Consider the following 25,140-nt stretch of genomic DNA (forward strand, 5'->3'; position numbering starts at 1 on the left):
CCCTTGGGTCACAAGGACTTTGTAGATGTGATTCTTTCCTCCGGAAGACTTTTTCCTTGTTCCTTCTCTAAGTCAGTCCCTTCCCAGCTTCATACCTAACCTTAAGTGTCATTTCCTCAGGGAGTTGTCCTGCCCTCTGGGTTTCATGGACCCTGCCCCTTTTCGCACCTTGAACTATTATTTCCTAGTTTTTTCCCCTACCAGAATGTGAACCCCAGACAGCAGGGGCTTCATCAGGTTTTGGGCACCGGTGGACCGCAGTAGGACCATTTGTGCAGTGAATGAATGGGGTACAAAAAAGCATAACTCTCGAGGGATCTTTATAGAGCACTTACTATGTATACAGTACTAAGGTTTTTTTGGGGGGGGCGGTTTATATATTTATTATTGAACCAACCTAATGATCCGGAGCTTAGAAACAAAAGGGAAAGACTGATTCCCAATAAAACAAGTCCAGCTGTGCAGACAGCGGTGGCCTTTTTCTGAGCCTGATACAGTGAACTGGAAGTAACCTTGGTCCAGCACCTGCGCGATTCCTTATTACCCAGTTTAGTTCTCTTCCTGGCTCTCGTCTTGGAGTAGATCCTGACTTCGTAAGAGTTCATCCGAATCCGTTGGGGGAAATGGGACAATTTTGCTTTGGGGTCTTGGCATCACTTGATTCTGAAAGTCCTGTGAGAAAACCTGGTGAAGAACAGGGCGCACACACCACGTCAGTGCAGAAAAGGATAGAGAAGGTAGCTGAGTTCTTGACTCGCGTTGTTACTCTCCCCAGTAGCCCTCGGAGAGAGGTGGGGAGGTTTTCCTTGTAGGAAAACGGAGACTGCATTTGAGCGAGGCTAAGTGCCTCGCTCAAGGTTATCTCTCACTAGGAGGCGGGAGGTGGAATTCGCATCCAGGTTCCCCTGACTCCAAAGGGGGGAGGGGGCGGGGAGGTGAGTCCAGGTTGGGATGGGGGCGCTTTCAAGCCTGAGCCTGCGGAGTGGAACGAGAGAGGGAGCCGGAGCCTTCCTGGCCCCGCTCCAAGCCGGTGGTGCAGCGCGCGCCCCCGGTCGCGGGCGCAGACTGGCGGCCGCCTCCGGACCACGTGGTGCGCGCAGCGGGCGCGTCCGAGGAGACCGCAGCGGCTCCAGGCTTACACTGCTCCGGCTTGGAGAGCGGGAGGACGCTGTGGGCAAGGCCGGTGCAGGCGACAAGGCACGGGGAGGACGCGTGGAGAGAGCTCGGCGGCCGGACCTTTGAGGCCGGTGGCGTCGGGGCCGCGGCCTCGGCCCTTCGAGCGCCTCTCGCGCCGGGTCCCTGCGCCCAGGGCGCACGGTGGAGAGGGACACATCGCCGCGGGCCGCCATGGAGCCGGCCCCTTCTGCGGGCGCCGAGCTGCAGCCCTCGTTCCTCCCCAACGCCTCGGACGCCTACCCCAGCACCTTCCCCAGCGCGGGCGCCAATGCGTCGGGGCCGCCGGGGACGCGGAGCGCGTCGTCCCTCGCTCTGGCCATCGCCATCACCGCTCTCTACTCCGCAGTGTGCGCCGTGGGGCTGCTGGGCAACGTGCTTGTCATGTTTGGCATCGTCCGGTGAGTCCGCTGCGGGCTGACACCGCGGGTCTGGACCCCAAGGTGAGGGTGGGGAGCATGGATTTGGCACCTGGACCCCCGACCTCTCTGGGCCCCTGCACTACTGGTAGGTTGCCAAGGATCTAGCCTGAAGGCCACTTCCTTTGAGAGGGGGACACAGGAATGTGCGCCTGGGCTGGGTGTATGTATATTGATGCTTGAGCTAGCCTGAGTAACATTTAATCATCTGTTGGCATTGGCATCCCCTTGTGTCTTCATCCGGGTCGTGGGACACTTTGGCAACAGTTCTGTGTCTGTCACTGGGAGTTGTTTGTGACAGTACATGTGTGTGGTGCTCACACCGACAGAAGAGGAAAGCTCTCCAGTGTCTTGGGGATTTGAAGGAGACAGCTGAGGGGGGCACTGAGGAGGCATCCCGAACAGTATAGAGTTGTTTGTCTGCAGCAAGCCTTAGGGCACTTAGCAAGTCACATATGGTAATCATCTGTTGGCATATGCTTGGGATCTCTGTTGGCATATGCTTCTTCCCTACTGTCATTTTGTAATTTTCTCTGTATGAGAATGTGAAAATATGACTGCTGTTTTTTTTTTTTTTTTTTCTTTTGGTCAGATCTCTGAGACCGCAGTAGAAAGCGACTTCCAGAGTGGCTTTGGGCACATGTCTCTAGGTAATGGTTGCTGAGAGCCCTGGGTTTCTGGATACAGTGGGCAATAGGTCTGGGTCAGTGAGTCAGTCCTCTGCTCCTTTCCCTAGTGGCCAATCTGGTCAGGAACTGGATACGAGGATACGATTCGCAGGAGGCTCAGGTCCTCCTCACAAATGCCCCCTCCCTCCAGCTTTCTCTCACCTTGTAAACCCTTTTTTTTTTTTTTTTTTTGTCTTTTTCATTTTTATCGGTACCAGGGATCAAACTCACGACTGCCTGCTTGCAAGGCAGGCGCTTATGCCACTAAGCTAAAACCCCAGCCCCAAACCTTTTTTTTTTTTTTACCCACTGCTAGATAGCAGTGGTCGGTTTGGGAGGAGTGGGCATGTGCTTTCAGTCTTTGTAGTGAGGTTCTCTTCTTGGTGTCTGTGGACAGTGCTCGACTTGTCCTCCTTGTCCCTCCTTCACACATACCCACCGCCTCAGATGTGGGCTGAAAGGCTTGAGAGGAAACTGACAACCTTCAGCAAGAAGGAGGCCTGGGTATCTGCTGCTTGTTGAAAATAGGTCTTGCATGCTGGTTGACCAAGGACAGAGTCCCAAAGTTCTCCTGGCTGTGGTACCATCAGATAGGGTAGAGGGCAGCTTATGGACTCAGAGATCGGAGATGTGAGCTGTGAGCTTTGGTCACATCCCGGTCACTGAGGTGCCCTATGTTCCACCTCCTTTCTGCCTCAGTTTCTCTGTTGAAGAATAGAGAACCAATCTTGATTAGAAAGTGTGAGTTCCACAGTGTGGGGTTAATGGAGGCAGAATCTGGCGTGTTGGGTGGTGGAATGGAGTGTGTAGGTCTCAGGAGGCTTTGGTATCAATGTCCTGTTTGCTTCCCCAGAAAGAGTAGAGGGGACTGAGGTGTAGTTTAGTGACACAGCACTTGTCTATTTTGTGCAAGGCTCTGAGATCCATCCCCAGCATCAAAAGAGAGGGGAAAAAAAAGGAGCACAGGATACAAGATTTTCCTGGGCCTTCGGTGACTCATTGCTGCTACAGTGGAGAAATTTCCCAAAGCAGAAGGATTGATCTTTGCCTTGTGTATTCATCAATGTTTCCCCACTCTGTAGGCTTAGAGTTGAGCCAGCCTGAATATTCATCTCTGCTCTGTCATGAACTGGCTCTGTGATTGGGCAAATCACAACCTCAATGAACCTCAGTTACTTTCATCTGTAGAATGGAGTGGTCAACAGAACCCTCTTCAGAAAGGTAATCCTGAGGTGCCGGTGAGAGAACATATGCAGACCAGCTGGTCTGTGGTGCCAGGACCCCATAAGCAGAAGCTGTTTATGCAGTAAGGAAGAGGAATTTTCCAAATTCTGCAGAGCCCAGGGCCGATGAAAGCAGGGAGTATGAGGAGGCACTTGTCCTAAAGTGGACCCAAGAATCCTCCTGATTCAGAGAGTTTCAGGTTCCTGGCCTGAACTGTCTCCAGGGGAGCTCTGGGAACGCCAATCTGGGAGAAACTGACCACCAGTGTGTGCCCATTTTCAGCCTTCTCCCCAGGCCCCCCCGTGCTGGTTGATGAGCACAGCTTCCCCATTAGCACCGAGCAAAGTGAGAGCCTCTCATTTTTCAGCGTCCTCTCTGGAGAGGCTCTGGGCTCAGCTTGCTAGGTGCATTCCCGACCTTCTGAAAATCACAGTGTCAAATAAATGCAAGTGTAGCTGGCTACATAGGTCCCCAGTTGCTTAGACATTTCCCTGACCAACTGTCTGCAGGAGAACTACCTGGATCTGCAGGATGTAATCCTCAGCCACAACCTGTACAGCAACCTTTAGGGTCATCATCATCATGATTCCTTCCATTTTACAGCTAGAACAAGGAATCTATGGCTCAGAAAGAGGCAAGAGGGACCAGCACCAGAGCCAAAGCTAGAACCCTGGTCTTATGATTCCAGGTTCAGAACTTTTTCCCAGAGCTGCCTAGGGTGAGGCTCAGGGGAATCACTACATGAAGAAGGATGGCAGAATCCTGCCCTGTCTCTTGTCCTAGGCTTCTCAGAGCTTGATGGAGACCCGAAGACTGTGATACTTCTGTTATTCAGGTGGTACATTTTAGGCTGGTGTCCTGGGGAGTGGAGGGGGTGAGGCTCGGAAGCCAGCTCCCAACAGGGCAACCATTTGGCCCTAACTACTGCTGGAAAAGTCCCCAGAGCAATGGGGAGTGGGCAGCAAAGGATGGAGAGAAAACTCTTGTTGCCCATAAGGGCTCCTTGAGTTCTGGTCTGTGACTCCCTAGTACTCAAATAAATGAGTTGGTGGATTGATAAATGAATGAATGAATGGATGAGTCCAGAGCTAAGGAAGCTTAGGAAGGGGTGGGGGAAAGTTTGCAAGGGAAGATCCTGAGGGTCTGTGGGGCAACAGAGGAGGGTAGTATAGTTGTCAGAGGTGGGTTCTGAAGCCAGCCATGAATTGGAAGTCACTTACATGCTGTGAATGTGGGCTACAGAGCCACTTTGCCTTCTGAAGTTCATTTCCCCATCTATAAAGTGGGAATAACAACCATACATCCAGGGCTGGGCTGAGGCTTTAATGCGATCAGATGTGAAATCTGGGCCTTTTAGACTCTGAAAATGGAGGAGCTCTTATGAAGAAGTGAGAAGACTTCATGCATTCATCAAGTTCTGTGGACATGCACAGTAAGAGGTGGGCTCATGACTCAGTGTTCAACCGTGGCACTCCGGGAAGCTAAGACAGGAGGATTGCAAATTCTAGCTCAGCCTAGGCAATTTAGAGACTTAGCGAGAACTTGTCTCAAAATAAAAAACAGAAAAGGCTTGGGTTGTAGCTCAGTGAAAAGGCCCTTGATTCAGTCTCTAGTAGCACCGCCCTTCCCTCATTCTGCTGGACCTCCTGGACCCTTGGTTGTGGTGGGAGAAACAGGTATTCATCAGCTTGTCCTCCCAAAAGCTGAAATTCGCAGCTGTGTTCAGAGGGCTTGGAAGCCATGAGGGTGGGTGAGAGTCTTACCTGGTTTCGGAGATCAGAAGTGGCCTCTATAAAGGGAAGGATGAGGAGGGGACAGCTAAGTCAAAAGCTGAGGGCAAACCAGGTATGGCGGGCACACCTGCAAACCCAGCTCCTCTGGAGGCTAAGACAGAAAGATTACAAATTCAAGGGCAGCTGGATATTTTGGTTTTAAAATAAAAAAAAAAAAAAAGGACTGGCACTCCCAGGGTTTGATCCCCATACTGCATTTAAAAAAAAAAAAAAAAGCTGAAGGGGAAGCATGGCACTAATGAAGGCTTGAGAAAAAGAACCAGAAAGGGATCTCAGAAGCCAGAACCAGAACCAGAACCAGAAGCCAGAACCAGAAAGGGATCTCAGAAAGCCAGAACCCAATGCACTGTCCATTCCTCTCTTCACTCCTGATACACCTACCCCCTCCCTGCAAAGCCCACTCATCCTTCCAGACATGAAATCGGGGCTCTGGAAATTGCAGATGGCCTTGCTTCCTGGGCGTGGGGCTTCTGCAAAGTCTGAGCAGGACGTTGGGAGTCCAAGGCAAAGCGTCACTGCCAGCTCTTGCAGTGTGAGACCTTGGCAGTGCCTGAGTAGACCCTGACAACCCGTCCTGGGCAGAGCCTGTGCCCAGGCGGGCATCTCAGAGAAAGCCTATGGACACCCTCTGGGTAGGGTGGAGCATGAGAGTTTAGCAGGCCCCCCTTCAGCTGGTGACCCCGCTTCCCTCCACATGGCCCAAGGCTGCCAGGTTTCTCAGGGCAAGAGAATGGAGCCAGGCTTTTTCACCCAGATGCTTGTCTGTTCCGAAGTCTCCCTTTTCTTCACCTTAGCCTGTGGGGATCTTGGTTTCATTTGCACCTCACTGTGTCTCTGAGCCCTCCCAGTGCCTCTGCCTCTTCGAGACTGCTTTATGCTGTGGGCCTCTCTGCCCTCACTGTCCTCTGAGCCCCTGTGTCTTCTGCTTCTTCCTGTCAGCTGCTGGCTCTGCCACCTCCTATGGTCTTCAGTGGGTTGGCTGCACTCTCTGTACCTTGTGTGTTTGACTGTGAAGTGTGGATGCTGGTGTTCACCTCCTAACCACCTCTTAAAGCCTGGATGAGGCGATACTGATAAAGCATCGTGTTTTCCGTACCATGTAAGATGGCTGCAGTGTGCAACAGCCGGGCAGGGTCAAGGCAGGCAGTGTGGGCTGGGGCAGAGTCATGACAGGTGAATGAGGGGCTCTGGTTGTCTTCTCTGTCTATGACTGCAGTCAGGAGCTGCTGGGAAAGCACTGAAATGTCAGCTTTGCAGAATTGGGAGCACTAAGTTCATATTCTATCCTTGCTGGCCCTAGAAGCCCAGCATCTGGGTGAGCACTGTGATGAAGCAGCATACCTCTAGCTGCTACCCTTCCCTCAGTCCTGCCCCATACCTTGCAGGAGCTGCAGGTGTGATTGCTATTCTCTGCCCAAGCCTGTCAGCTGCAGCTCCTGTTGGTCACTGTCAGTGGGGGCCTCACACAAGCCTCCGGCTGTGAATGTGACCATGCCTGGGGAACCCCTGCTCACTTACAGCTTCAGGGACAAGTGCAGGACCAAGCCAGAGGAGGTGGTGCCTGGGCTAAGTCATGTGTGAGGAGCTGTGGCTAGCTATGTGGGGAACTGGGGCAGAGCCCTCTGGACGGAGGGAGCAACACAGGCAGTGAAAGTCCCAGCAGATGATGGAGGGCGGTGAGGTTCCCTGCAGCCAAACCCAGTACCAGGGCACTGGTGACTATCAGGATGGGAGGCTGCAGGACAGATCGGAAAGGCCTTGGAAGCAGGTGTCCTTTTTACCATGGTTGTCAAGCACCTGCTACGTACTGAGACCTGCAGGGCCTGGGAGCTGGGATGAATCTGTGAGCTTAGTCCCTCTGATCTGGACTCCCTCAGGAGGTGTAGGTGTCAGAGCAACTCTACAGACAGCCCCGGCTATGTGGGGGGAGTCTGTCAAGTGTAGGCGGGGAGGGGGCACTGAGGAGAGAGTCTGTTAGGGGCCAGGGGCTGTGCTGAGGCCCCCATGCCAGTCTGGACGTGGGAGATGAGGCTGGACAGGTCCTTGGGTTCCACAGGATGGCCAGCCAGGCTGGGAAGTAGGGAGCTCTGAGTTCCAGGCCAGGGAAAAAGGAACTGGGAGCAGTCTGTGCAGAATGGTGTTCAAGAGGATGAATGTGCCCTGGGGAGTGAGTTGTACAGAGAGAGACTCAATGTGGGGAAACCAGACAGGCTGGCTGAGGGCAGTGGTGGTTGCCATGTGACCTTGGATAGGTCTTTGAAAGTCTGGCCTCTGTGTCCTCTCTCTGCAACTCAGTGCCTGAAGACCTAGCATGAAGGCAGGAGGCTGGGCGAGGTGACCTCAGGTGAGGCTGAGCGGTGTGGGAGCAAGTGGCAGCCTTGGCTGGCCCGCCACTTCCTAGGTCTCGGGTTCATTTCCTGGGGAGCAGGTGAGTCATGGAGGAGTCATGAAGGACACTTGAAAGGCCTCTTGCTGAGCATCTGCCTCATGCCAGAGGCTTTGCTGAGCTGCACCTCTGCCTGCAGTGGGGGCTTTGCTGTCACTCGCAGATGAGGACATGAGGCTCAGGAGGAGCTGCCTCTCAAGGCAAGAGCGGTGGAGTTGAGACTCAAGCCCTCAAACCACTCCAAATCTTCTTGGCCTCTACTGGCCAGGTGATGCATGGGGAAGGGAGGCCAGAGGTGAGGGGATTTAGGCAAAAAAGATGAGCACAGGCCTCCCTCTCCCAGGGGAAGAGGCAGGATAACTGTCTGCAGATCCCTGAGGCCTCCCCGGCACTGGAAACAGACTGACTTGGATTCACTACCCAGCCATGATGACATTTATTAAAGTGAGCTTTAGCAATACATAAATCACTCTCCAGAGCCTCACTTTTCTTGTCTGTGAAATGGGAGCAGTGATAGTCTTACAGGATGGTTATGAGGTGTTCATGAGTGTGATGTGAAAAACTTCAGCCCTATACCCAGCATCTGGCAAGTATTCCAAGATTGTTTTCTGTAATTACAACTGTTTGGGAGAGGAACAAGGCTTGCTTCTCATTCATTTGGCCGACATTTATGGAGCTCCAGAGGAACTAGAATTATTGGATAGATGCAATTGGGAAACTTTATCAGCTCAATATTAGAAATTTTCTTTTTAATAAAGATAGCAGGGTAGTTATTTCAGCATGCAGTTTAAGCAGAAATGGATGTTACTCACAGTCCCGCCACAGAGAAGTTTCATTACTTAAATGTTTCCTTCCCATTTTTCTGCCCTCTCCTACTTTTAATGAAATAAGGATCATAGAATATATATCTTAAAAAAAAGAATATGTATCATATGGGAAGCCTTTTCACTATACCATGAACATACTCTTATGCTATTAAACATTCTTTGAGGCTGGGTGTGGTGGTACACACCTGTGATCCCAGCATTTGGGAGGCTGAGGCAGGACAGTCACCGTGGATTCAAGGCCAGCCTCGGCTACAGAGTAAAACCGTCTCAGAAACACCACATATACACAACCCCATGCACACGTACACCAGTTTTGAAAACATGATTTTTGACAACTACCTTCTATGAGTGTGTTCTATTTAGGGGAGCTTACATTATTTCCAGGGTTATGCCAGCCTGAATAAGGTTGCTGCAGGCCATTTTGGTGTACATGTTTGTGCATCTCCTGTTCCTTCCATAAGAAATCCTCCTACAGTCAAACCTAAGGTGTGGGGCTGCTGTGTAACATGGGAAGCTTCCTGGTGCTAATGGCGTTCAACAAGCAGCTACTGGGAAACCACAGGGTGGAGGTTTAGTGCTGGAGATGCAGGTAGAGAGCAGAGAAAAGAAGCATCATTTCACGTCCCTCTCATCACAGCTGAGATGTGAAAAAAGCCTCAGACGCTGTGACCTCTGAAACCCTCTCGGTACCCTAGCAGCTGTCCGGACTTTGGGAGGCAGGGGGCTGTGGGAGGCCGAGGAATGATTTCATTAACCTCTGCATCCTGGGTTATCAAAATCAAATTGACTACCCAGAATATCATAACATGCACAGGAAGAAGGATAATCGCAGGGTAGAACAGAAACCCTGGCTTAAATTAGCAAGCTACCATCGCGAGGGCTGTAGCGGGCCCAGCCAGTACCAGTGGGGAGGTGTGGGCCGGGCCGGGATGTCTGGGCTGTGATCTGCTGATTTACAGCTTGCAGCACAGCTGCAAAAATCAGTGGCTTTGTCTCTGGCTGGGAAGGGTGGGCATGAAGAGAATCTTGGCCTCTATAACTTTCCCAGTCTTTCTTGATAAGTGGAAAGAACTTGAACTTCAAAGTTCTGTGAGGCCAAAAAAAGCCTTCTTCAAAAACCCCACTCAGCCAGAGGCAGAGCTCGCCTCCTCTGCAGAAGTAACCTCGTCACCAAGGCACAGAGCTTTGAATTATGGATGGTGGTTTATCTATAAATACTTTATTTGACACTGATTTTGGGCGAAGCACTCCGCTTAGCGATATACTATGTATGTTCTCTCACTTCATTGTCACAGAGCCCCTGGAGGGTGAGTATTTGTTGTCCTCATTTATAGATGAGACATCTGGCAGCTCAGAGGGAAGACATAACATGCCCAGAGTTCCAGGGTCAATTGAACTCGGAGGACTGTTCTGAGCCCATGGCCCACACTTTTTGTGTTTCACTTTGTAGTGATCAGTGTTGGACCCAGGCCCTCCTACAGACCTACATCCAATTTTAATTTTATGCTTTGAGACAGAATTTTGCTAAGTGGCCTAGGCTGGCCTCAAATTTGTGAGCCTCCTGTCTCAGCCTCCGAAGCATTTGGGATTACAGGTATGTGCCAGCGTGCCTGGTCCAGGTTACAGTGTTTAACTGTTGTCCTGTTCTCTGGAGACATTTTGAGTATTTTGAGTTTGAGGCTGGATCTTACTTTTCTTAACATCTTGCTCCGTCCTTGTGTACTTGGCATTGTCTGAGGCAAGGGAGGGCCACAGGGTGGTGGAGGGGTTTGGCAGAAGGAGAAGTGGGTTCTTGCATGGACAGGCTGGCCTGGGGCCACTCATAATCCCAGACCCACAGAGCTCCCAGGTCCCCGGGGGAGGGCCGGGAGCTGGGGCCACAGTCCTGTCCTCCAGAGACAGACAGAAGACTGAGGTTCAAATCCAGGTCTTTGGGGCTCAGTGAGCTGAGTCTCATGTCTCATCTGTGAAACAGAGCTGATGGAAAAAACACCTGCAGCACGAGGTTGTGGCGACACGTGCCCAGCAACTCCCTGGGAGCAGGCACAGTCAGGTGCAGGGGAGGTACCCGGATGAAGACGCAGCCCCTGTCCTCGGGAGCTGATACTCCATGGGGCAAAGAGAGACAGTAAACAAGTAAATTAAGGCTAGGGGCGTGGGCAATGGAGGAGACCAAAGCCGGCAAGAGGAGAGAGGGTGGGCCTGGGATTTAGCTCAGAGGCCTAAGTGCCTGCCTGGCAAGTGTGAGGTTGTGAGTTCAATCCCCGGTACCAAAAAAAAAAAAAAAAAGAGAGAGAGAGAGAGAGAGAGAGGTTGACAGGGTTGGATCTGTGAATGGGGGCATCGGGGAGGAGACCAAGGAGCAGAGCCCTGCTGTGGGAGGAAGAGTGGTTTAGGAGAGGGGGCGAGCGGCCAGGGCAGAGGGTAAGGGAGATGATGCCTGTCTGGCCAGAGCACAGGGCCCGGTTCCCAGCAGGAAGCTGTTGGTGCTAATGATGTCTTTAGGCTGGTTGCCCAGCGCCTGGGGACCAGGGACAGGGATTAAGACGAGGGAAGCTGCTTTCCTGGCCAGGCCAGATGCCCTGCAGGACAGATGGAGATCATGTCCCCATGTGTTGGGAAGTGCGCACATCCTGTGATTTTTCCGTTGCTCCCTGGGTGAGCAAGTGGAGCTGCGGTGCTGGGAGGGCCGGGTGGTCAGGGACAGCTCCTTCACCTGTCCAGCTGCAGCCTCCTGGGAAGAGAAGGCACCCAGCAGAGCCAGGCGCAGCGGATAGGCCCAAGTTCAGACCAAAAATGGAACTGCAGGGCTTTCCCCGTCACTGACCACTTGGCCAGATTGCTGTCGAGCTCTGGGCCAAGCTCTGGGCCATCAGATTCTCCCAAGTCTTCGAGATGAAATTCCCAAGACTCAGGGGTAACCTACTTGCCTGGGGCCACAGATAGGAAGGGGCAACACAGGCCTTTGAATTGAGGCCCCCTGACTTCCAGAGCCCAGGAATGCAAAATGTCTGTAGAGCAATATCCATAAAGAAAGCTGAACTGGAGCCAGATGTGGTGGTGCTTGCCTGTCACCCCAGCACTCTGGCAGGCTGAGGCAGGCAGATCTCAACTTTGAGTCCAGCCTGGGCAAGTCCGTAACTTGGGAAGATTCTGTCTTGAAATAAAAAAAAAGTGGGGGGGGGGTGAAAATGTAGCTCAGTTTAAATGCCCTGGGTTCAATCACCAATACGGGGGGGGGGGAAGCTGATACTCTTCAGTTTCCACTGGAGAAAAGATCAGGGGAGGGAATGGAGCACAGTGATTAATCATTTGCAAAGTGATTAAAATAATAAACTGTTATTGGATGAAGTGAAAATGACAGCCACCACTGGGTGCCAGGGAGAGAGAAATGTCGTTAGAGGTAACACACAGTGCAGCCGAGGCCTGGAGCCTCTCAGGTTTTGGGGAGCACCAGAGTTCCATCTTGTTCTGTCCAGTGTCCACCCCTGGCTGAGCAGCTTGGCTCTCTGAATCAGTTTCCTTTCATGAATGAGATGGGAATATATGAGGCCCACTTTGCAGGCAGGGGTGGGTGTGATTCATAGGTACTGCCTGCTCTTCATCTTCAAAAGTGTCCCTTTTAGGGGATGGGCTAGGCACACTGCCACCTGTCAGCCACCAAAAATGATGAGCTTGTCTGCATGATTCATACACAGAATTGTGACAGACAATAAGGACTAAAAATCCTGTTGAACCTAGAAATTATAGACATTGCAAAAGTGGGTTTGTGTCTTATGAGCCTGGAAAGCTGTGTTGCAGGCAGGAGGCCTTGCGTGCAAAATCTCCGTGTCTGCACAGAACTCCCGTGAGGTGGGAGCAGTTCAGTGCACCCATGTTATAAGCCGAGGTTTTGTCCTAGGACTCCTGGTCTTTGAGTGTCTGATTGTAGAGCGTGCCCTCTCGTTGTCCTATCACACTGTCACTCGTCACAGTGACCCCACCAACAGCCCAGCCCTGTGGTTGTCATTGCTCTTTTCTGGGTGAAGACAGTGTGGCTCCTTGGCACTAGTCTCACCCTGGAGTGTGGCCTTCAGGACTACATCTGTCATGGTCCCAACAGAGAAGAGGGACCATGGGCATAGTTCAAGGCCTTGGCTCCTGCAGTTGTAGTGTAGCTAAATAGACATCACCAACTGATTGGAAGAGGCCAACACAGATTATGATATGTCCTGATTCCATATGTTAACCACACGTCTACAGAATCCCTTCCCCTGGATCAGTGCTTGATTAAATAACAGGTACTGCAGCGTGGCTGAGCTGGCGTGTAAAACTGACATCACAGAGTCATTCAAGTGTGTGCTTGAGTCCTGGTACTGCAGCTTATGGGCGTGTGTGTGTGTGTGTGTGATTCAGACAAGTGTCTCGGAGCCTCAGTCACCTCATCTGCCAGAGGCCATACTGATGCTCCCCATGGCCAGTTATTGTCAGGAGTAAGCACAGCTATGTGAATCAAGTGCCATTGTCTGAGACTGTATTCATTTTCTATTGCTAATAACACAATGCTACAGACTAGGTGAGTTATAAAGAAAACAGGTTTATTTTGGTTAATGGCTCTGAAGGTCCAAGGCTGAGAGGCCACATCTGCTGGCAGAGTCCTGAGGTGGTGCAGGGCATTGAGTGGAAAGAGAAAGAGAACACAAATGTGTGTCTTGTGCTTCTCCATTTACTTATTTATTTCTGAGACAGGGTCTCTGTATGTAGCTCAGGCTGGCCTTGAGCTCACGATGTAGTCCAGCCTGGCCTCCTGCCTCAGCCTCTCCAGTGGTAGGACAGGCATGCACCACCATGCCTGGTCCCTTTTTTTTCTTTTTTCTCCTCTTTTAATTGAGATTTCCTCTGTGTTTCCCAGATCCTGGAACTCCTGGTCTAAATTATCCCTATGTCAGCCTCCTGAGTAGCTAGGACTACTACAGGTGTGTACTGCCACATCCAGATTCTTGTTCCTAAACACTATATTCAGACTGAATTTCTGTCCTCTTAATACCTTAGAAGTGTTTTTAACCACAGAACACATGAACCATTGGACACACTCAAGCCATATTCAAGATACTCAGATGATCATGAGCAGTGCTTCGTCATGGGGTGCTGTTGCTTGTTTCTGGGTTTCTTTTCCTTGTCCTGGTTGCTCACAGAGGCTGGAACTGTGTTCTGTTCATCCTCTCTCCTGTTTCCTAGCTCAGCCCTTGACCCTCAGGAGGTATCACTAAGTGCTTCTTAACTGCCTAATTGACACTTTGCTATTGAGATTCTCTGTGTGGAATTGTTAAGATCTGTAATAAAAATTCCCCCACTCTGAGACAAGAGGGAAATAAAGTGAGCAGGAACCCTTGGGCACCACTGGCTCCAGAGTAACTCTGACTTTTTAGCTTGGTAAATCTTTCTTCCAGGGATCCCTCTCTGATGGCCGCGGCCCTCAGACACCTTCCTCCCTCTGTGTCCCCACAGTGTCTGCGTGTCCCTCATCAGAGCAGGGACCACACACTGTTTCAAACACCCGGTTACTCAGCTGCTTCAGTGCTCTGGCCCATCTTGAGTGGGCGTGGGGTGGGGGAACAGTGTCCGAGGCTCAGGTAGGTGTACCCCATGGCCAGGCTGTCCGCAGGCTTGAGGTGGGGCCAGGGAGATAGAGAACTCCTTGAGTGTGTTGCGGTTCTGTCAAGGCATCTGGCCTGGGTATTGCTGATTGCGGCCCGCAGGGCCTCCTCATTCCTGTTCAGCTCAGGGACACTTTCCTTCCATGCTCCAGTCCTTTATCTTCCCCTGCAACATGCTCGACAAGTGACAAGTTCCTTGGGCTTTGCTATAATTAACCACTTTCCTTCCTCAGGCTTTGCCAAAACTGTGACAGCTAATTAATTTCTGGCCACTTGCCACCCGTGTTAAATAGTGGGCAGGGATACAGCTTGCAGCCCTTGCTGTCCAGCCAGGCTTGTTTTGCTCAACAGGAGAGCAATCACCCTTTGTCTGCAAATAGAAGGAGCCTCAGCTGTACCCCAGCGGCTGGCAGTTGCTTTGTTTAAGTGATTATCTCCCTTCCCAAGTGGGCAGAGGCTTTGTGATCACTGCTGTAGCTGTGCCTTGGCTCTTCCATTCATAAAATAAAGGGATTGAACTTGACCTTTGCGGGAAAGATAGGGGAAGTGGGAGCAGTGTCTGTTATGACATCTGAGGAACCTGAGGCTTGGTTCACACCTTGCTGCTTCTTTCCTCCCTGAGCCTCAACATTTCCACAGTGTAAAATGGGAATAATAATAGTGTTCGCCTCCTGTGGTGGTTGGGCAGATTGAGTGGGAATTACTCATGCCACCTATCTGGAAGACTGGCACAGAGTAAGTGCTTGTAAATACTCTTGGCGGCCACCCTCCCTTTCAGAGCTGACATGCTATATTCCTAAAGAAAAAAAGACCTTTTGTGGACAAAGTGGCAGAGGTGAGCTATTTATGCATTTATTTAGTGCTGAGCATGGAACCCAGGACCTGGGCATGCTGTTTCACCAAGCTATAGCCCCAGCCCAAGGGAACAACTTTAACAGACATTGCTTTTGAGTTTTAGGCCACACCTGGTGACATGGTAAACTCTCCTTAGGGCTGCTATAATAAGTTATTAAAAACTGGCTGACTTGAAACAACAGAAATTTATTCTCGACATGGTTCAGAAGACTGAAGTCCGAGCTTAGGGTATCTGCAGGGCCAGGCTCTAGTGAAGAACCCCTCCTTGGCTTGCTTCTGGTGATTGCTGACAATCCTCAGCATTCCTTGGCTTGTAGCCACATCACTCTCATTTCCCTCTCTTTCACATGGCTAGGTTCCCTCTGTGTTCATCTGTGTCTGTGTCTTTACCTCTTCTTATAAAAATAGCTTGGTGTGGTGACTCATACCTATAATCCCAGCACCCTGGGAGGCTGAGTCAGGAAGATCACAAATTCTAGCCCAGCCTAGGTAATTTAGTGACTTAGACCCTGTCTCAAAGTAAACAAGAATAAAAACTTTAAAAGGGCTGAGAATGTAGCCTAGTATGAAGGGTTCAATCCTCAGTACCACAAATGAAAACAATAATACTAGTGCTTTGGATCCTAATCTAATGTGACCGCATGTAACTAATTACATCGACAAAGCCCTATTTTCAAACGGTCACACTCTGAGGCTCCAGCTGGACATGGGTTTTGGGGGCATAGTGTTCAATCCAGTCCACATACTAAGGCTCATTCTCCTCATCTATAAAGTGAGGGGAGTACTATGAACAGTTTCATAGGGCTCTGGAGTGGGTAAATGAGATGATCTAAGTAATGGTGTAGTAGAATTCAGTAGAGTGTGTGTTAGGCACCTCTGGGTGCCAGGCAGTGAGGCCGAGTTGTGATGAAGATGGTGATGGAGGTGGAGATGGAGATGACTCTACCCATTGACCTCCCCTGCCTTGGTTGGTCACTGGACATGGGTTCCTAGACTGGAACATCTACTAAGATCCGTGGGCCTGGTCAGGAATCTTGGTTACGAGCCCCTCTTTTGCTTTGGCCTTAGTCACCTTGCACCGTAGCCCCTGGGTAGGTAGTTTGGAGAAACAGAAAGAACTCCTAGATCTCCCAGAAGTCAGGAAAACTGATTCTCTGACCGTGCACCCTCTTCGGGCCTCAGTTTCCCCATTTGTAAAGTGGGAGGGGAGGTTTGACTTCATTATTATAGATCAAGGCTTCTTCTAGGGCTGAAGGTCTAAGACAGGGCTCTGTGTCTAATAATTGTCTCCATTCTGAGGTCTGAAGTCCAAAATTTGTGTCCCCTCTGGAGCCCTTTGGGAGGATCCCTCTGTCTCTTCTGATTTCTGGAGGCCCCAGGAACTCAGTAGCTTGTGGCCACATTGCGGTAACTGCTGTGTCCTTCTCCGAGTGACCTTCTCCTCTTCTGTGTGTCTCCCAAGAGAAGACTTGTCACTGGAGTTGAGGCTCACACGGGTCATCAGGTGACCTCATCTCAATATCCTTATTTTGTCTTCAAAGACTTTATCCCCCAAATGAGGCTACATTCATGGGGTGTGGCGGTTGGGAGATGGACAGGTCTCTTTAGGGGACACTATTCTGTCTCAGGCTAGCATGGGTCCTTGCTTTAATGATAATGGAAATTAAAAGTAAAGCAATAGTGTGAATTTACAAGCAATAGCGTGAATTTACGGTGTGAATTTTAGTTGGGAAATAAGAAAATATAAGGGGAGCACAGACAAAAACCAAGCTGGCCCCTTAACAAAGGTAAGGAAGAGCAGATGGGCCGGCAGGCTTGGTTTGACAGGGAAGGAGGCTCAGGTCTGAGGAGGTAGAGCCCACTGGGCCCTGTACAAAAGAATGGAGACCAGACCAGTTTTCTGGGCTGATTTCCTGGTTTCCAGAGTGACCCCAGCTTTAGGATGATAGCTGGAGACTTGGAGGCTTTGCTCCATAGGCGCCTGGAGCTGGACCTTGTGACAGCTGGCAATTCACTGTCCCTGAGAATTACTTCACTGATTCTTCCCTAAGAAGACAGGCTTAGGTAAATTGGGGCTCATAAGCCTGGCATTGCCAACTTTTCCTAAAGGACTAACATATTTGTAGTTAGTATTTCAAGGTGGTGAAGGTCAGGCTTTGTTCTATTTTTATTATCCTAGTGGGCATTTGTGGGCCTAAGGGAAGAGCCATGGGCTTTAGCAAAAACAGCCGGACAAACAAACAAACAAACAAACTAAAACCCGGCTTGTAAGTCCCTGACTACCTCAGAAGAAGACGCAAACCGTGTTTTAAGTTGCGACAGAGTAAGAACCCAGGAGTTTGTCCTTGTCCGTGTGGTGGTGTCTGATGTCCTCAGTTCAGCCACTACAGGGCACAGGCCGTGGTTGTGACAGTGTCTGTGGAGTCCCTGGCTGGCCCAGGATGTTGAGGCACAAGGAGCAAGGAATCTCTAAAGGTTTCTGGATAGAAACGAACAGGGCCGGACGTGTAGCCGAGCCCTACCTGAGGGGGTGAGACAGGGCAGCCTGGGACTGATGCTGCCCGGCAGCAGCATCAGAAGGGGCTGGCACGTTGCAAACCACAGGCAGGGATGAGTGAGGCAGCCCCCTTGAGGCAGAAATCAGGACATGGGCCACCCTGGCGGGGCTCCCGGATCCCAGGGAAATGGACTTGGCCTGCAGAGTCCAGGAAGGTGCTGCACATCAACTGCAACTGCCAGCCTGTAGGGAGGTCACCCACAGCATTAACCTCAGGGGGATAGTCACACATGATCCCACAGAACAGCCTGAGCTGGGGTTCTTAGGGGATGGCTGCCTGGTGTGGGGAAGGCAGCTGCCAGCCGGTCAGGTGGGGACTCTGGTGTTTGTTTATTTGTTTTTTGGAGACAAGATCTTGATACAGTTTAGGCTGGCCCTGAACTCACTACATAGCCCAGGATGGATTCAAACTGGTGGTGATCCTCCTGCTTCAGCCTCCCAGTGCTGTGGTTACAGTGAGTACTACCACATCTGGCATGTAGGTACTCTTTTGGTTTTGTTTTGTTTTGGTTTGAACTTTTTGGAGACAGACTCTTGCTAGCTGGCCTTGAACTCAAGGCAATGCTCCTGCCTTTGCCCCTCAAGTGCTAGGATTACTGGTTTGTGCTGTTGTGTCTGGCCACGCAGATACTATTAATATCCATGTTTCCCAGAAACCAGTTCGCCCTCTGAGGAAAGGTGTTAAGTTTAGATTCTGTGATTCCACGAGCAGAACAAGAAAAAATATTGGCAGGTAAGAGGGAGGGAGGAGATGTGTATTGGTGAGTAGCTAGGGACCAAACCTAGGGCCTTGCACATGCGAAAGCCCTAGGTTAAAAAAGCAGCCTTTAGCTTAAAAAAGAGAAGCACTATGTTTATTCTGTGCGTTGTTCCTGTGGTGGGGTGGAGCGGCCTGTGGGGGTTGAGCCCCCTGTTGCTGGGCTTGTCTGAGTGCTGTAGAGATGTCCTTATGGAACCTTCTAGCTCTGGAATTCTAGAAACTTTTTCCTAAGGAAACTGTTAGATAGCTATGTGCACAGAGATGTTTATCGTAGCATTATTTATGATTGAAAAGTAGATAGAGTAGGGAATGTGTGACATGACTCAGGAGCTGCAGACAAGACCAGATTCCTCCCACAGTCTGGTTTTGTATGATCCTTGAGCTATGCTTTTTTCTTATACATTTACAGACTTTTAAAAAGAAGAGGCTGGGTGTGGTGGCACACGCCTGTAATCCCAGCACTTGGGAGGCTGAGGCAGGAGGACTGCTGTGAATTCGAGGCTAGCCTGGACTACAAACTTAGTTCCAGGCCAGTCTGAACTGCATAGTGAGACTCTATCTCAAAAAGAAAAAAATAATAATAATAAACAACAACAAAAACAGAAGCAAAGAAGAATATGTGGCAGAGATCTTGAGGTGGCTTGAAAAATTCTAATATTTATTCTCTGGCTCTTGTTGACTAGAGTGTACAGACTAGAATTCCAGTACCCTCAAATTATATTGATTTGTATCTGTGGATATGGAAAGATGGTTGCAGCATATTTTTTGAGGGAGAAAAATAGTTACCTAACAGTGTTAGAGTGAGCTCCCATTTATATAAAATGCTATTTCCATAATGATGGTTGCAATATTAATAGTAGTCTTTAAACTCTTTATGAAATGATTCTATATTGTTTGAACATTTCATAGCGAGAAACTGCTATTTGTGAGACCTCAAAAAGCACTTAGGAGTAAAATGAATTCTAAATATTCCAGAACCCACACTGGGTTTGGTTGGGGATCAAATGAGTTTCGATCCAGGCTGAAGTCATTTTGTTCTGTTTGAATCCTGTGGTGCCACATGGCTGATCAGACTGAGTCTTTGTGTTGTTGTTTTTTATTTTAGGTCGATTGCTCCTACTTTGATTCCATCAGCTGTTGTGCATAAATTAAAAAAAAATCTTCAGTGTAGTTAAAAACAAATTAGTTCCCTTGGCTAAGTGATTCAAGTGAGCATTTCCTCTCGCTGCCTGCAGAGCTCAGATACTTTGTGCTCAGAGCAAACCAGGTCAGGCCAGGCTTCCTTGGGGGGACCTGGGTTGGTCTGGGGTGACCATGAGAGAGGGAAGAGAGAAGGAAAGGAGGAAGAGTTGTCTTGATTTGAGGTCTTCAAGGATCAGGACTCCTTAACCCCTTCACACAGGGATCTGTGGGTGAGTGCTGTGCCCTGGGTGCCTGGCCTCGTGCTGATGTTGGGACCCCGAATGTCTGAAGCTGTCCTGTCCAGTGTGAAGACACATGTCAATACAAGTTTGTGCCACAGATGTGTGCTGAGCACCTGCGCCGTGCCAGGCAAGGCAGTGTCTTCTAGGCTTACAGTACAGTGATGAAGGCCATCCCTGCCCTTGGGGAGCTGATATTTAGATGAGGGACACACACAGCACCTTGAGCCCCCCAGGAGAGAGGCTGTGAGAGCAGTCAAGAGGCAGATGCTAGGTCTGGAGGAAGAGCACTGGTCTAAATCTCTACATCTTTCTGATTCTGCAACTCCAGGAAATTTCCTTTAATGTTCTCTGTAAATCTCTATTAAATGCTGTCTCCCCTGAGATGTGCTGGGAGGGTTAAATAATGCAGGATGGATATTCCAGTGCCAGGCATACAGTGAATATCCTACAAAGGTCTATGAGCTATTTAAAAACATCAAAACAGTATAAGGAGTACATAAATCATGTCTGAGAAAGCCCTGGCACAGTTACTGCCCATCCGTACTGGGACAGAGGTGATGTTTTGTCCTGAGACAACCTCTCCTCTTTTGGCCCCGCGACATCCTGATGTTTAGAAGTCTGTTTCATTCTGAACCATCTGTGAGCAGCTATGTCCAAATCCCAGGACCACTACAGGGTGGAGGAATGCGTGAGAAAGAGCACGATGCTGTTCACAGACTCACCTCTGCACCACAAGGTCCTGGCCTCCAGCCTGGGCCCCCCCTACCAGTAACCTAGTGGTTATGAGCTTGCACTCCAGAAGCCAGACAGATCCAATCTCGGATCCTGTCACTCTCCCTTACTAGTTGTGTATCTTTTTTCCCTCCTCCCCTTTTTTTTTTTTTTGTCTTTTTCATTTTTATTGGTACCGGGGATCGAACTCACAACTGCCTGCTTGCAAGGCAGGTGCTTATGCTGCTGAGCTAAATCCCCAGCCCCTCCCTCCTCCTTTTTCAGTACTAGGGATTGAATCTAGGGCCTTTGCACTGAGCAACATCTCCAATCCATTTTTATTTTTTTTTATTTTGAGGTAGGATCTCACTAAGTCACTAAGTTGTCCAGGCTGGGCTCTAACTTGGGATCCTCCTGCCTCAGCCTAGCAGTACCTGGGATTGCATTCTAGCTGTGTATCTTTGAGCCATCTTCTTAGTTCATCTGTAGCAGGAAGATGGTGTTTCACAATTTCATACTTGGGGCTCTAGTGGAGAGGATATGAGATCTTGTGTTTGCTGCTTTTGGCGTATAGCATTGGCACATGAAAGAAAAGGCATTCAGAATATTGCTTAAAGAAAACAAACATCTCATCCAATCCACCAGACCTGCCAATTAGTTCCATCGATCCCTTGTCCAAAGGAGGGAATATATCGATCTGCTTCTGGGCTCTGGGCATCAAGACATCAACCATTCTGATCCACTGCTGTGGCTCTACCTGGGGAGAAACTCTTTAGGAGACACTGCTTACCACTCTGCTCTGGGTTTTCAGCTGAGAAGCCTGGCTCTCCAGAGACCAGGAGAACTGTGTGGATTGAATGTGGCCCAGCCTTTGCATCCCAAGTTGGGGAGGGAGGCTTTTTGCTCACACAGGGTACCCAATCTCCATCAAAGTGAAAGAGAGGGAATAGAGATAGAGCTGATCCTCCTGCCCTGGGGCTGGTTTGACAGACTGTGGAAGGAATTCAGAGCTCAGAAATGGAAAATGTTTGGCTACTGGTGCTTTAAATAAAGAAAGAGAGCTGAGATAGATGGATGGGAGCAAGTTCCCCAGTAGCTGCATAATTCAAGAGGAGTTAATGGGGATTTTGAATTAGGAAAAAAACCAAAGGGTTTCCTAAAAGCATTTCTGAGCAATAGCCACTCAGCCAGAGCTTCCCGTCCTCACCCCCTAGGTTGGGTTCAGTAAAGCGGAAAAGTATCAAGAGGAAAAAATCAAAAGGGCTGCCAAGCCTCATCCATGTGATGGCCCATAAGCGAGACATTTTCACATATGTTGGTTCCTAAATAGCATCATTCATTACACTGAAATTTCCAACGAGACCAAAGGTGAAGAAGGCCAAATGATTTGCTTAAGATCACTCAGCTGTGTGTGTTGAGAAGCCAAGATCTGTTGGATTTGCTTTATGAGATGAGGCCTTGCTGTGTTCCCCAGACTGGTGCTGAACTCCTGTGCTCCAGGGATTCTCCTGCCTCAGCATTCCGAGTAGCTAGAACCACAGGTCTTCCATAGCTTCTTAGGCTGGAAGGAGCTATAAACCCTAGCTGTGGGGGACTGTGGGCTCTCCAGCTGCCTTGGGGGTTTGTGACTGGGTTGAAGAAAGAAAATCTGTCAGAAGACAATGAGAAAAGGGTGTCTGTTGAGCTGTCTGTTCAGTGGGAGGAAGAAAGGAACTTTGCCATTTTGTTGGGTTGGTTACCTCTCCTGTCCTTCCAACTTTGTACCTGGAAATGCTGACCTCTATTGTCATGGTAACGGGCCTCCTCTTGCTGCCAGTTTTTTTTTTTTTTTGTCTTTTTCCTTTTTATCGGTACCGGGGATTGAACTCATGACTGCCTGCTTGCAAGGCAGGCGCTTATGCCGCTGAGCTAAATCCCCAGCCCATGCTGCCAGTTTTAAATAGCTGTCCTTGCTCTATTCTGTACTTTGTACATGATGGTCCCAAACTTGGTTTTTCTCTTCTAACTTTGTTATGCCTTCAGTACCTGTGTCACAGAGACTTTCTCTCTAATAGCATGTGCTCTTTGCTCATTACCTAGTACAGATACTCAAAATATATACTGCAGCAGTGTTTTCCTGCAGAGAGAAGGGACAGAGAAGCTTATCTTTCCAGGAAGCAACCTTATTTGTGCCAGCACAGGTTCAGTGGGCAAATACCCAAAAGGCTGAGTCCCGATCATGGTGGAGTTCTGCCTTTTATACAATTTTTGTGTCTGTGTCTTTCTTAAATACTAACACACTAACATGCTGCAGCCTGCTTGGGTACAATCTATGTTATAGGGCTGTACTGGAACTACATACTCATGTGTGTCTAGAAACTAATTGTATCATGTTGCCTTTCTGGGTTTTGAGAAGGCCCTCACTGAATTTTTTGGGGAGAGGCCCTGCCAGATTGCCCACTCTGATGCATGGGTCAAAGAGCATTATCTTGGTTTGAAGGTTTTTATTTCTATAAGATCAGTCTGGAGACAGACTGTATAATCAGGGAAGATGGGCACAGCAGGAGTAAGCGAACCCCTAAGATCAAAACTGTAATACCTGTGAGGGTTTTGAATCTCTTGAAAGTGGAAAACCATTCTCTAAACAACTCCTTTGGGGTCCCAACTTTTGAGATCTGGACTGAGCAATCTTTTTATCTGATCTTTGATCTCTTCTGTGACTTAAAAAAAATCTATCAGGGCTGGGGATTTAGCTCAGCGGCTTAAGCACCTCCCTTGCAAGCAGGCAGTCGTGAGTTCGATCCCTGGTACCGATAAAAAAGAAAAAGACCAAAAAAACCAAAAAAACAACAAAAAAAAACTATCTATAGGCAGTTAAAGTTAACTTTCTATAAACTCTTCTCTTAGAGACAAGCAATCTTTTTATCTGATCTTTGATCTCTTCTGTGACTTAAAAAAATCTATCGGGGCTGGGGATTTAGCTCAGCGGCTTAAGCACCTGCCTTGCAAGCAGGCAGTCGTGAGTTCGATCCCTGGTACCGATAAAAAAGAAAAAGACCAAAAAAACAAACAAACAAAAAAAAAAAAAAACCAAAAAACAAAAAACTATCTATAGGCAGTTAAAGTTAAACTTTCTATAAACTCTTCTCTTAGAGACAAGCCAGTAATTTAAGGCCAACTGTTTTTTTCAAATAGAATTATGCATTTTGCCTTGCTCTTTGTCTAGTAAATTAAGAGCTTTGGCAATTTTATTGGTTAAAATTTTTATAACTATTTGTAGTCTGATTATGTGCTTTAGTATGTAAATGGGGATATGGTAGCTCCAAGACCCATCTTCTGCCCAGGTGACAGGGCCATAGTATTGATTAATATTGGAAAGACCACTTACTATCTTTTCAATTGCCGATTTATAGAGCGTGTCATTTTTTTGTGGGGAGCGGTGGTGGTGGTCTGTCTCCACATTCCTGGACTCTCAGGTGTTCTTCACTGGCAAATGGAAGTAGGAAGAGAGATGAGCAGATTGTTCCTAACACACATGACCCTGACCAGTTTGGGGGAGTATAATGTAGGCTGTTCTCTTATATAAATAGTGTAGTCTCCCCGGGGCCGCCATTTGATGGCTGTCTCAAGCTTTTCAAAGATGGAAGAAGTGAGACAAGGGATGGGGTCTGGCTCAAGGTGATCTGGGGACCCCCACCATCAGGTTTCTCATTGTTACAAGGCTTGTAGGGATCTGATTTTTAAGCCTCTTGTGGCTATTGATCTTCTTTTTTTTTTTTTTGGCTTTTTTCTTTTTATTGGTACCGGGGATCGAACTCACGACTGCCTGCTTGCAAGGCAGGTGCTTATGCTGCTGAGCTAAATCCCCAGCCCGGCTATTGATCTTCTATGTTGTTTTCCCCACATATAGAGCAAGGAGAGATCTTTGGGGCTGGCAGCATGGTCTCTGCTCGTCTAGAAGCAAGTTTCTGGTTGTGGCAGGGATAGGAGGAGGGCTGCTGTTTACTGTCTCATAAAAGGAATGAAAGACCTGATGAGATGTGGCTGTATGGGTGGTGGTGACGGTGAAAATATACCACAGTTTCTGGGTCTTTGCCCCATCCATGTATCCGAACGCCCATTCGGATACCCCATTGGCATTTGGAATCTCTTGGGTTAAGGATGGGAAGATTAGCAGGGTTGCGTGCCTTTGATGGGCAGCCTGATGTTGAAGGAGAGCTGTTGTGTTGTATGTGTGCAGGCACGCATGTTTGTAGCTCCTGAAACATAGCTTTGGGGCATAAAAATGTGTACAGGCACATAAACTACTTTTTAAAAAAATACGTATTTATCATTGAGTCAGTATTTTTGCTCCCAGCTTAGGCACAGTATATTGAGTCTTGGGTTGGATATGGACATGTGGTGCATAAAAGAAGATCAATAGCTACCAGAGGCTTAAAAATCAGATCCCTACAAGCCTTGTAACAATGAGAAACCCGATGGTGGGGGTCCCCAGATCACCTTGAGCCAGACCCCCAGCACTCAGGAGGCTGAGGCAGAAGGGTCACTGTGAGTTTGAAGCCAGCCCAGACTGAACTACAGAATGAGCCCCTCGTCTCAAAAAAAAAAAAAAAAAAGAGTCCATGGACTTTTTATCACAAGTACTAGCCAGGCACGTTGGCACATGCTTGTAATTTCAGCACTGGGGAGGCTGAGGCAGAAGGATTGTGAGTTCAAGGCCAGCTTGGG

General features: G+C 49.1%; 1 protein-coding gene across 1 annotated transcript in view; it reads left to right on the forward strand.

Moving 5' to 3' along the window:
* The first annotated feature begins 1,017 nt into the window (after positions 1–1,017).
* Oprd1 (opioid receptor delta 1) overlaps positions 1,018–25,140 on the forward strand; it is a 49,005-nt gene continuing 24,882 nt past the window's right edge. Inside the window, exon 1 of the mRNA XM_003471096.5 lies at positions 1,018–1,574. Within this exon, the coding sequence (XP_003471144.1) occupies positions 1,348–1,574 (227 nt within the window). The 5' untranslated portion in view covers positions 1,018–1,347. The remainder of the gene's footprint in view (positions 1,575–25,140) is intronic.

The sequence above is a fragment of the Cavia porcellus genome, unplaced genomic scaffold, assembly GCF_034190915.1.
Source record: "Cavia porcellus strain 051 isolate PalLab524CR breed Dunkin Hartley unplaced genomic scaffold, mCavPor4.1 scaffold_25, whole genome shotgun sequence".
NCBI classification, from domain to species: domain Eukaryota; kingdom Metazoa; phylum Chordata; class Mammalia; order Rodentia; family Caviidae; genus Cavia; species Cavia porcellus.